Source organism: Pleurodeles waltl, chromosome 3_1 (assembly GCF_031143425.1).
Source record: "Pleurodeles waltl isolate 20211129_DDA chromosome 3_1, aPleWal1.hap1.20221129, whole genome shotgun sequence".
NCBI classification, from domain to species: Eukaryota; Metazoa; Chordata; class Amphibia; order Caudata; family Salamandridae; genus Pleurodeles; species Pleurodeles waltl.
Genome location: NC_090440.1, coordinates 728,419,104 through 728,431,374, shown reverse-complemented (window position 1 = coordinate 728,431,374; position 12,271 = coordinate 728,419,104). Strand labels below are relative to the sequence as shown.

Here is a 12,271-nt window from a genome sequence, read left to right as displayed (position 1 = left end):
GTGAAAGGCATGCGAATGGCATGCCTTTTCTGGTGTTTAGCCCACCTTGAGTATACCGACCAACTACTGAAATCATACAAGGCTCAATGTTTTCCGTATGTTTTTTGCACTACCTTTTTTCTTTATTCCGTAGGCAGCGCGATCTCGCTGGGCAGTAGTCGAGTGCTTTGCATGACATCAACCCTGTTACATGGATGTTTGCACTTTTGCCAGTTACATGGATAATTGCACTTTTGCCAATATGTTTCACAGCAAGCTAACTTCTGTTTCCTTTCGTGTGTCTGCTTTGTGCTGATGGCGGCCATTGGCTCGCTTATGTGAAACGTTTACTTTTCATCTTACTTGGCAAGAAAAGTCTGGTTACTTATGTGAAAGTGTTTGTTTTACTTTTAATCTTCAATTTATGTGGCAAGAAAAGTCCGGTTACGAGTTTACAACGCTAATAGCTCTAACTCGAACAAATGCAAGACCCATTGCATTGCAAATGCTTGTTAGTTTTGGCAACAGTTTAAGCACTAAGCTGTGAAGGAACTTGCAGCTATATATAGAGCCAGGTGCTGTGCTGTCGCTTCCTATGGGGCCATGGTGTGGGGCATAAGTGATCAAGCAGGATTGGAAAGAATTGAGAATGGCTTTAAGCGGCTGCCTCCCCTGTCCAAAAGTAGCAGCTCCTTCATCTGCCACTTCGAGGTGGGTATAGATCAAGTATGGCTATAACATCTGCCTCAGCTTAGGCTGTCAAGACCTCTTTTGTTTAACCAGAAGTCTAAAACCCAGCTCCTTAAACTCCTTGGAAAAAGACTTCCTGGATCACTGTATGGATCCAAGAGTGAGACAGACAAGCCATCCGCCCAAACTTACATGGGTATTTCCACACATACTGCTGTTGCATTTATTTAGTCTGGGTGGGTAGCCAGCATCTTAGATTTCTGTTAGCCAGATTCAGATTAGGCACGGTGCACTTCTTGGCTGCTTTCCCCTTGGAGGGGTTTTATTTGTCATCCTTACTTGTCTGCCCCGCGATGCTCGCTCTGCGCAAAGCCCTTTGCACTTTATGTTCTTTTGCTGGTTTTACTCTGCCCTAAGGAAGCACTACCTTTTACACTTTTCAAAACTGGCTAACATGACGCCCTGCCGACCCGCTCTGGTCTATTTTCAAACTCTACCTACTGTGTAGAGCTGCTTTTTAATTGCTGCTTATATTCAATGCACCATTAAGCAAAGAGTAACTGTAGTTATGCAGTGCCCCTTTCTTTTAACTCTTTTGAACTTGTGAGCTTATCCTGCATGGTTTTATTGATTTTATAATGCTAGGTTGATGCATTTGCTAATGTTATTATGGTCTTCTGATTAACTATTGTATGTATTGTGTTTTTATGTTGACTTTTATGATCTATTTTGACCAAATAAAACTATTTTGAATGTGCTGGAGTAGTTATTATTTCTTCAACAGTAAATAACATGATGGAGCTGGGAATCAAACCCATGTTTTTTTTTTAAGTGAAAAAAACTTTTCAGAACTACAAGACTATGGGGGTCATTCCAACCCTGGCGGTCATCAACCGCCAGGGTGGAGGACCACGGAAGCACCGCCAACAGGCTGGCGGTGCTTCCCTGCCCATTCTGACCGCGGCGGTAAAGCCGCGGTCAGAAAAGGGGATCCGGCGGTTTCCCGACGGATTTCCCCTGTCTGGGCTGAATCTCCATGGCGGCGCTGCAAGCAGCGCCGCCATGGAGATTCCGACCCCCTTCCCGCCACCCTGTTTCTGGCGGTTTTTACCACCAGGAACAGGATGGCGGGAACGGGTGTCGTGGGGCTCCTGGGGGCCCCTGCACTGCCCATGCCACTGGCATGGGCAGTGCAGGGGCCCCCTAACAGGGCCCCAGCATGATTTTCACTGTCTGCTTAGCAGACAGTGAAAATCGCGACGGGTGCAACTGCACCCGTCGGTCCCCTGCAACACCTCCGGCTCCATTCGGAGCCGGCTTCTATGTTGCAGGGCCTTTCCCGCTGGGCCGGCGGGTGCTCCTTTGGCAGGCGCCCGCCGGCCCAGCGGGAAAGCCAGAATGGCCTCAGAGCGGCCAAATGGCGGTGACCGCATGGCGGGCGGCTACCGCCGCCCGCCACGGTCAGAATGACCGCCTATATCACCAGTGACAGTATTAACAGCACCCTGCTGTGCTATTTTGTATCAAAATCCAACCCGGACAACGTCGTTCATATATATTCTATTATACACGACTTTGTGAAAGATCGTATGATGCTCTATAACCTTTAGGTAATATTTAATAGGAGACATGGAAATCGATTTGTCAATTAAATGCCTCCAGCTATTATGATGTCCTCTCTGTACTAGGAGGGCGACCTCCAGGGCCTCTTTGGATTCATGCCAGGAAGATTGGTGTCCCTAGGAAAACCTTAACACTGCAGGGTGTCTCTAAAAGATCTATTGCATCAAGCACAACCACTGCTACATTAGGACAAACAGCACGCTCTGGGCCAGCGGTTCTTAAACTTGGAGTTCTGTGGACCCTCCAGCGAATCGCTACTGAAAGCCAGGGACCCCCTCTTAAACAATTTCTACGACTTAAACCCCAAACAATACAGAAACAAGTGTACATCAAACCAGTATGGAAATAGTAAAATATTTAATTTAGTTCACAAATATAAGAAATGCAAAAAATAGAAATTGTATTTTAATGGGAAGGTTGGAGCTTTTCAAAATGTGGTTTAATTTTAAACGATGAAGTGTCCCACCAAATAACTGCCTTTTTGCTCTAATGCAGGATTTCTTTTTTGTCGGTGCACACCAGTGCTTCAATTGCAGCCATCAATCTCTTGACTAGATTCTGGTTGCTGTATTTGCGCTGCTCCCACAAATCAAGCTAATGATACAAACTTACTTTTTAGCCTCTAATTTTAAATACCTTTACATTCTCAGAGCGTTTTAGTGTTCAATTTTGCTTTTTTATACTTTATAATATGCTAATTTTAATTAATTTTAAAAGCAGTCATGGACCTCACTGGGTAGGTGCTTCAAACTCCCAAGGGTTCCACAGACCACAGGTTAATAAACACTGCTCTAGAACTTTGCAGTCTTGGTTAAATAACACTGTTTCGGTAGAAAGATCTGACAATGGGGGAGCCTCCGAGGCAAATCAGCCTCCTGTCTCTGGCATGGCCAGTTAGATGTAAAGCTGACAAGGAGGTGCCTTAAGCCGGAGCCCAGGTCTGTCAGTTCGAAACATTTCATAACGTGACACGTTTCTTCCCATGTATAGTTCCTTACTGTAAGGTGAACACGTCTCGGTGTTATAGCGCTGCATGAGGTACCTTCAAAATGAATAAATGGAGTACTATTTGTTTGGTCATTTTAGTTTGTAGTAATTTTATGAGGGTAACAAATATCATGCTCTTTATATACAGGTGTCTAATCCCCAAAGTCCTTCAACGAGTGGCAGCTCATCTAGTGTGCAGTAATGTTAAACCTTTGCTTCTCCATCCTATTGTTGCCAAGAGGCAAGCAGCAAAGGAAACAAGCATCATAAATTACTTCATTGTAGCATATAGAACCTCAACCCTGGATTAACCATCTAAGCAACACTTTCAGTAACCCCGTCATTACAGTACCTTCACTCATTCAACCAGCATATTGGGCATTTATATCATCATATCAGGAAAAATCCCCATGACGACGGCCACATTAGTGACCACAAAAGTCTCCTTATCATGCCTTTAGTTAATTCAGCCACACTCTCCCTGCCTAGGGTATGATCACATTTCTTCGTGCAAGTTCGTTTTGGAAAACTGCTTTTCTCCTTGCACCAGGGGTTTGGTAACCGTGATTTTTGGTGCCACTGGTGTGGGATTATTACTTTGTTTTATAAAGCTTAGTTTGTTTATACCTGTATTGTCGTGCAACTCTTGCCAGGGGCTGCTTCCAGAATCCTCTGATATACTCATCTATGGTTCGCCCATGCAGTCTCCAATCCTGCTAGGACTTCATCAAAGTTCCAAAACAGACCCGCTAGGAAGGCTAGCATCTCCCTGATCCCTACTGCTATTGGCAGGGAATTCTTGCCTTTCTGTGCATTCTTTTAGGTAGAGGTGCAATGTGCAAGTTTTATAAATCTGTTTTTATTATACATGATTTGTAAAGAGCCTGGCTACCACAAAGGTTTCCCATCGCTGACTGAAATACGGATTGAGTAACTCCAGAATACCCATTAGAAGGGGCAGTTATTTAGAAACTCAATGATTGAAACAATCACGTCTTTAAAAGTTTCCTCAATGTTACAGGCAAGTCATTCCAGGGTTTTGGCCCCAAATAAGAAAATGCATGGCCTCCTTGGTGGGATTTTCTAATTCTAGGAATTGGAGCCAGCTTCAGATGGCTAGACCGCAGTGGGTGTTTCGGGGAATATCTAGACACAAAGGATCTCACATAAATAGGTCTGGTGTTATGTAGGCATTTGTGAATGTAGCACAATGTCTTAAATTGCACCCACCACTCAATAGGCAGGCAGCCAGTGGAGGACCTAAACAAACTGACAGTACCCAAAAACTTAGGTGGGTGGGGCAATAGATGTGTAGCAGTATTATGCACAGTCTGGAGGCTTTTAAATAATGATTTTGCCAACCCCAAATATAGGATTTTCCCATAGTCCAGCCTGGAGATAACCAAGGCTTGTACTACGTTTCTCTGAGCTGAGGTAGGAAGGCAGTAGAAAATCTTCTTGAGCCATTTCTGTATGCCAAAACAAGTGGCTGCTACTTTGTTAATCTACTGACTCATAGTAAGTTTGTGATCCGACCAGACTCCTAAATTCTTTACGACAGGGACAGGATTAGGGGGATTAACCATAAATGCAGGCCACAAGTGTGTGGTGCAGAAGGGTGGAGGGTTAACCACCAACAAAACCTCTGTCTTGTCTCCATTTAACTTTAGGTTTGCACCCATCCGTGCTGAAACTTGGGCAAGACGCGAAGGCAAAGCTGCAATGTTCTGGTTATCCTTAGATGACAGAGATACAACAATGTGTGTATCATCTGCATACGGAACAAGTGTGCTGACACAGTTTTACATAATGTCTAGCAAAGGTTTGACATATAAGTTAAAATGCAGAGGACTCAAAGTGGAGCCCTGAGGCGCACCTGAAGCTAGAGAGAATAATTTTGACCTGTATTGGTTCGTATGCACCTAAAAGGTGCAATCGTCCAAGAAAGATTTGATCTAGGCTAATGCAGTATCTTGTATTCCCATTCTTTCTAGTCTTCTTAGGAGCATATCATGGCAAACTGTATCAAATGCTGCACTGAGATCTAACAAAAGCAGTGCAGCAGCACTGCCTTTATCTAGTTGATGCCTCAAAACCTCCATGACCCTTAGGAGTGCAGATTTGGTACTATGATCTGCTCGAAATCCAGATTGAGATGGGTGGAGTAAGTCATCCTGTTCTATGTGTCTTGTGAGTTGGAAATTCACATGCTTTTCTAACACCTTGGGAAAGATGGGCAACAAAGATATAGGCCTATAATTAAACCATGTAGGTGGGTCTACATTATGTTCTCTCAGTAGCGGGTCACCAAAGCAGTTTTTCAGATTTTTGGAACCACGCCTTTTGCCAATGATCAATTTAATAGTTGGATAAACAGTTCCATACCTTGATGGGAAACCTTCCCCATTATATCTGGAGGGCAGGGATCCAGTCGGGAGCCTAATTTAATGGATAAAAGGATGGCCCTAAAAGATGGCACGTACAAGGGGTGAAACCCCACCAGTATAGTATCTACCTTAGGGATACTTGTTAGAAAGTTAACCTCAGCTGCGTTGAAAAAGACAGCCTTAATATCATTCACTTTTCTGATTACAAATATCGGCAAGTTCCTCACACTGCATTTGAGAAAGAGGAGTAACCAAGTTTGTAGGATCCGACAGGGCTCTCACTACCCAACAAAGAGTCTTAGGGTAGTTTTGGGTTGCAGTGATTTTTTTCATGAAGTATGTGGCTTTGGCCTCATGACAGATTTTACTGTAAGATTTTGAGGCATTCTTATAGATTGCCTTATCTTTGTTATTAAGAGTTTTACGCCATGCTCTCTCTAATTGTTTGCATATTTCTTTCTCTTTATGTAGAGATACATTGTACCATGGAGCCAGGGGTAGGTATCTAAGGTGCTTCTTAGTAGTAATAGATACTAAGGTGCCCAAAGAGGATCTGAGCCAACTATCAATCATGGGTGTATCTAATGCCACCAAGTCACATAGCAAAGGGGAATTTGCCTCAAGGATAGCATTCCACTGAAGTATATCCAATTTTGCCCAACTTCTGCTAGAAAAGACAGACTGCTTTTCCTAACAGTGTGGCATAGAGTCTATTAGAAATGAGCAGGGAACTGCAAGATGGTCAGACCTTGTCGAAGACAGAGGCATGTCTGTCTGTACAATTTACAGATTTGTGAATATCGGGTCCAGCAGATGTCCAGCTTTATGAGTGGAGGAGTAATTAATCAACTTAATGTCTAAGGCCGAGAAATCCTCAATTAAAGACCTCGCCATAGTATAAGTTTTATCCTCTTGATGTATATTAAAGTCTCGAAGAACAGTAAAGTTAGCATATTTAAGGATAACTGGGATGAGCTCTTCTACAATATTAGAGCACGAGGTACCCACCGTACCCAGAGGCCGGTAGATTAGAGCTCCCGACAGTTAATTTCTTTGATAGAGCAATGGAAAGCAGCAAATCCTCTTAGTCTGGAATAATAAGCTTCTCAATCTTACATGCAATCTTATCTTTAAAAATGATTGCAATTCCAGCACCTTTTCTTTCTGCATGATCAACATGACAAATGCAATAGCCAGCCGGGAGAGCTGCTACAATATCTTGGCCCAAAGTATCATTTAACCATGTTTCTCTAAGAAACATGGTCTCGGGTTCTGCTCGATTAAAAATGTCCTGTTTATGTTTAACCTAGGAGTGAAAGTTTAAATTAAAGAATCTACAGCAAACAGAATTAGATTATTTCTCCAGCCTCATGTGGTTATATAAAATGCTGTAATTATTTTAGCTATGACCTAATGGCCTATTAGTGAAAACTGGGAGCTTGGAACATGAGATGGAAACTGAAAGGGGGATTGTGAACAATTTATTTTCCCTGTGGGGATATCAAGCAAATGACTACAAGCTTCTAATAAAGAGGGACATAGGGAATACAATACCGGGTTTGAATAACCAAGCCTACCTCTCGGATGAGGGGCATCATCCCTCGCCCCTGGGCCCGTTTGGGCACAGAGGAGCTTGCCTTCAGGGCACGTCCGTGCCATGGCCACACTAAAGTAGGCAGGCCAGGAGCTAATGGCCTGTAAGCAAAGATGTTAGAGCCCTAACTGCTCGTGGCCAATGGCAACAAAAGATGGCTGCTAAAAACTTAAATTCCCCTTTAAATTCCCTTTTGAATTCTCTTTCCTACACACAATTCCCCACACAAAAGACTTTATCCACACAAATCTCCCAAAGACTTCCCCATTTTTTATAAAAATGTTGCAGTGCAAATGGCCCAGTTTGAGTCAAATGGCAGCTTTATTTGAGTAAGAAGAGAGAATCAGTAGCCGTGGTTGTTTTCAGCTCACGTCTAGATACTAATAACTCTGTCCATCTAAAACATTTTGGGAAGGCTACAAAAAATTCAAAAACTATGTTGCTAATTTTGACTTAAGGTGCTAGAAGCATACAGCTACCGGCTGCCCACCCCAAATAAAATTAAATTTTCAGTCTTGCCATAATGCACAAAATACCCCGAAAAACGGTCCTGATCCACTAAGGGCAGAGAATCAAAATATGTCCTGTAAGGAATGACAGATGTTCGCTCAAGGACCTTTTGTTGGTCTTGCCTCTTGTCAAATGCATGATTTGTGCTAAGCTCCTTCATGTAAACCTGATAGAAGATGTGGTATGGCTTCACGGAAAACAAAATGATTTGTGATTTCAGTTATTTTAAAGAAAAGATAGTTAAGAAAAGATGGATAACATCCTGTTTTAGGCTAGATTTTTCTTGACGTCCTTGGCCGGGGCAATTGTGTTGCTTGGTGCTTTATAAATCACTGGAACTAAAGTCAAGACATGCCAGGATAAATTGTGTGCACAACATAAGCAGCAGAAATACAGAGTTTTGAAACTTTACATGACATGTCTTTTATTTTCTGGTATTTTATTTTTTATTTGGTGGGATTTTTATCTCTGCCAAGGTCCTCAGAACAACAACATCCTCGATGGACCACTACCACAAAATAATTATTACTGATTTTGCAGGAGGTTTCTAGTTAAATGATCCATGTTGTATGTTAATCGACACTGCAGAACAGCTACAGACCCCCACTATGTCCAGTCTTTCCATGATGTACACTTTCATTTTATTAAAGCTTATACATTTTGTCATATTTTTACATAACAGTAAAGGTGTTGTTTTCTGCTCACAGGTTACGGTATTATGACGGATGGCTACACAACTTACATCAACGCTTCTACGTGTACTGTCAGCTTCCAACCAACCAACCCACCTATTATTTTTGACCTTCCAAACCCTCAAGGATCATGAAGCACTGATGCGGCCAGAAAAGGTGGGAGGGCTGGGTGAGGGGAGTCATTAAACTGCCAATTTTCTAATAATAAACTTACATACTTTTTATTGTACATGTTTATTTCCAAAATAAGTGTTACTTTGCTTCTTTCCTATTTTATATTCTGGAACCAGCATTTTAAAAGTTGTGCTTTGGAAAATACATCATCCATCAAATGAAAAAGTAAAGGAAGGATTTGAAGTTGTAAAAAAAATAAACTTTTTGTTAACAGAAATGAACTTGCCATTGTAAATTGTTAGTGGTCTGTAAAGGACAGCCAAGCTTTCTTTCATGAAGTGAACTAATATACATACATACATGAAAATGTACATATAATGCTGAAAATGCAGGTAGCATTACAAAAACTACCCACATTTGCACAACTGTTACATTGTTTTGTATTTTTTTTTTATGCGTAGTATATATTTCATTTTGAAATGTTTCCTTTCAGTGATAAAACAAACTTTATAAGGGTGAAATTTATTGCCTCATTTTAAGTGTCTTTTCTTTCACATTACGTGTAATGTTTGTGATTTTTTTTTTATAAATTATTTTAGCTTTACTGAGTACAATGCTGGGCAAATTTAAAGAGCAAATGTGTCATGCATTACAACGTGTAAATGCAACCTTTTTAAATATGAATTTATATAAATATATAATATATGTATTTTTTGTGCATCGTTGCAAGACACGGGGGATTGCTTATTGGAAGTGTAGATGCTGTACATCTCACCTAAATTATGAAGGATACAAGATATTTCCAATAGTTTGAAGCCGTGGAGAGCTTGAGCTATCTGTGTGCGGTTTCTGGCATGTAAAGAATGAAACGAAAACAATCAAGTCGAATTTAAGGCTCTGTTGTCCTTTGTATTTCAAACTTTATACATATGTATTTTTTTTATTTTTATTTTGCACTGTGTGTAAAAGCAATCTTCTAGCACAAAATGATTTTGCAGCTAGTTATTTCTGTCCCAGCACTGTAAATGCTATTATGCTTGGTTATGTTTTTCGTCATATTGTTAATGGATTTTAGAAAACCGTTTGTTTCCTTAAATTTATTGTGAGATATATCTAGCGGCCTTTATATGCAAATAAAATTGCAGACTTTTTAACTAACGTGTCATGTCTGGTTCTTGGCATTTGTGTGCAACGTTATTAGCCCCACGAGAGGTGGTTAGAATAATTGACACCTTTTCTAATTTTCCATGAATTTTTATTGCCGTTGTTCACCGTATGGCAGTTGGTCGATAAAGCACTCAGTGGACTTTCCTTCCATCAGTCGGCCATCTATCTTTTAGCAGCTTTCAGAAACTGGAGATTTCAGCTTCAGACACTATAATTCAATGTGAACTGAGTTTATGGCAGTTAAAGTTCATGATGTAGTGTTCTGACTGCTGTGAACAATAATTGATTATGCAGTAAACTCTGTCGCTTCTTTGACAATTCAAAGTGTTTATGCGTCTTTGATGAATTTTCCAAAGGAGATTACTGAAAAAATTCTGGATAGTGTGGTGGTAACTTGCAAGGTTTGTTAGTGAAGCACCCTTATATTTTAATGTTTTGATTAATTACTTGACATTGCTATTAAACTGTTGTATTCGGTATATATCCGGCACACACCACCAGTCTCTGAGTTCTTGGTCCTTAATGAGGACATCCAGTCAGTGATTTCACTGTAGGTGTCAAAGTCAACTAATAATATAATATGGTACACTGTTCCAAAACTAGTGGGAAGGAAAGAGAAGGAGTCCTAATAATCAGGAGCAAAAGTCCTCACACACCACATTTGGTGTCATGCTTCAACATCGGACAGCTCCTCGTCAGACCGGCGCTGCAATGTCTGACGGGCACCCCCCGAGGGGGGGGCTCTTTGCCGGAGATCTCTTGTAATCGATGATGCCGCGGAGCCAAATATGGGTCCGAAAGAGGACGGAAAAACACAAGAAAGAAGAGTAAAATTGGCTCAAGAACCTCACTAAATAATTTATTACTTGCTGTTGGGAAATGGTCAAGATTAAAAAAGTAACAAGGGAGTGAAACTAGAGATAATGCTCAGACACTCACACAAAAACAATCAAAACAGAATAAAGGAAGACGGAAATTATCCGATATTCCTCGGTATGCGGTCGACATGTTTCGCGTCTCTTATGGTCCAACAGGATCCCTTGACGCTTCTTCAGGACCTACTTAATCATTGGGCTTCTCCAATTGAAATCAAGGCAAAAAAATCTAAACTCCTGTAAACTAACGCTCACAGTCAAGACGTCATCAGTCACTTACTAGGGTTAAACCGGACTGGTCTTTCTTTTCCTATCAGTCACCCATCTTCACTAGAAAATGGGCTTCATGGGATCACGCAGGCCTGTTGCCCGGTTCACAGTAAATTTCTGTGTTCGCCGGTGTTCAGTACAGCACCTACCCTAGGGCTGCGGGAACTAGTGAAGATGGGTGACTGAAAAAGTGATACCTCAATAGTGTTTAGAGGATAACTATAAGCTTAGCCCAGCAGAGTTCTCATACATGGCTCCCCAAACCTTTCTACAGTTCTCCTAAATTAAGATAAAAACAATCCCAAGCCCACCACAGTTCCAGTGGTTTTTCAAGATGACAAAAGACTGTTTTTTACTATCGGTGAACGTTCAGTCCCCCTCTACAGGAGCTTCTATTAAAATGAGGTACACACATTGCCTTTTGCACTTGTGGAAAATCTCCCTAAATTAGTCATGTGTCTTCTGACTCCTCACTGAGTAAAATGAGCCAACATGGATGAGTCATGGCCCAAATCAAAGGCATGACTAAACTGTAACTCTGTTTTAGAATAAACGTTTCTAATGTTCCAAAATCAGTGCAGGTGTATGGGCATTTTATGTCTACCACTCTCCCATCCCTTAACACTCATAAGATAAGTGGATGTCCTTTTCAATAAACGCCACAGTCTTTCTGCCAGAGATCCTTCAGCACGTCAGCATGCCTCAAAGGCCCTTTGTTCTCTCAGAGGCCGCTGATCTATATAATCCACTTAATGCAGGTTGGTCTTTGACTGAAGAAACCAAGTCACAATCACCGTAGCACCCAAACAAATAAAAAGAATTATCTTTGCTAAATTGGTACCAAAAGTCTGTTAGGTAATAAAACAAATTTGTAACACTGAAAAGAATGTGGAAAGGTAGTTTCTTAGTATTTCCCATGTTGGGATTTACCTATATAGTTAAAATAGACTTGCTCACCTCAACTGTGCAGTAAATGACACTTGAGCATGTTATTTATTGGAGAGACAGTGAAAGTTCCATACTTTACCTATTTCACTTGTGTACACTACTTATCTAGGCTTTGTGGGCTTCAAGTCACATTTATTTTGTTAAACAGATTTAATTGGGTTTAGAAATAAAAGTACAAAGAAACATAACAGCATACAGAAGAAAATAAGTAAAATGAAGGCTCCTCATGTTCGGTCTTGGTCCCTGTCCCGCCTCCCTCACCCATACCCCACAGTTCAGTTTCCATTAGAAGACACAACAGCCATTCATCGTTAAAAATAACCCATAATACTCCCAACATTTTACAACAATGTATCCCAAATTTTCGAGAATTTCTTTAGACATCCTAGGGCTATGTAGGTACGTTGCTCTTGCTTATCACTTCAATCCATACCA

General features: G+C 41.2%; 1 protein-coding gene across 3 annotated transcripts in view; it reads left to right on the top strand.

The window, feature by feature from the left end:
- The window catches only part of MPPED2 (metallophosphoesterase domain containing 2), a 602,895-nt gene extending 593,165 nt beyond the window's left edge, over window positions 1-9,730 (top strand). For all 3 annotated transcript variants that reach the window (XM_069223473.1, XM_069223474.1, XM_069223475.1), the window contains exon 7: window positions 8,478-9,730. In XM_069223473.1, the coding sequence (XP_069079574.1) occupies window positions 8,478-8,596 (119 nt within the window). In that variant the 3' untranslated portion in view covers window positions 8,597-9,730. The remainder of the gene's footprint in view (window positions 1-8,477) is intronic.
- The last annotated feature ends 2,541 nt before the right edge of the window (window positions 9,731-12,271 follow it).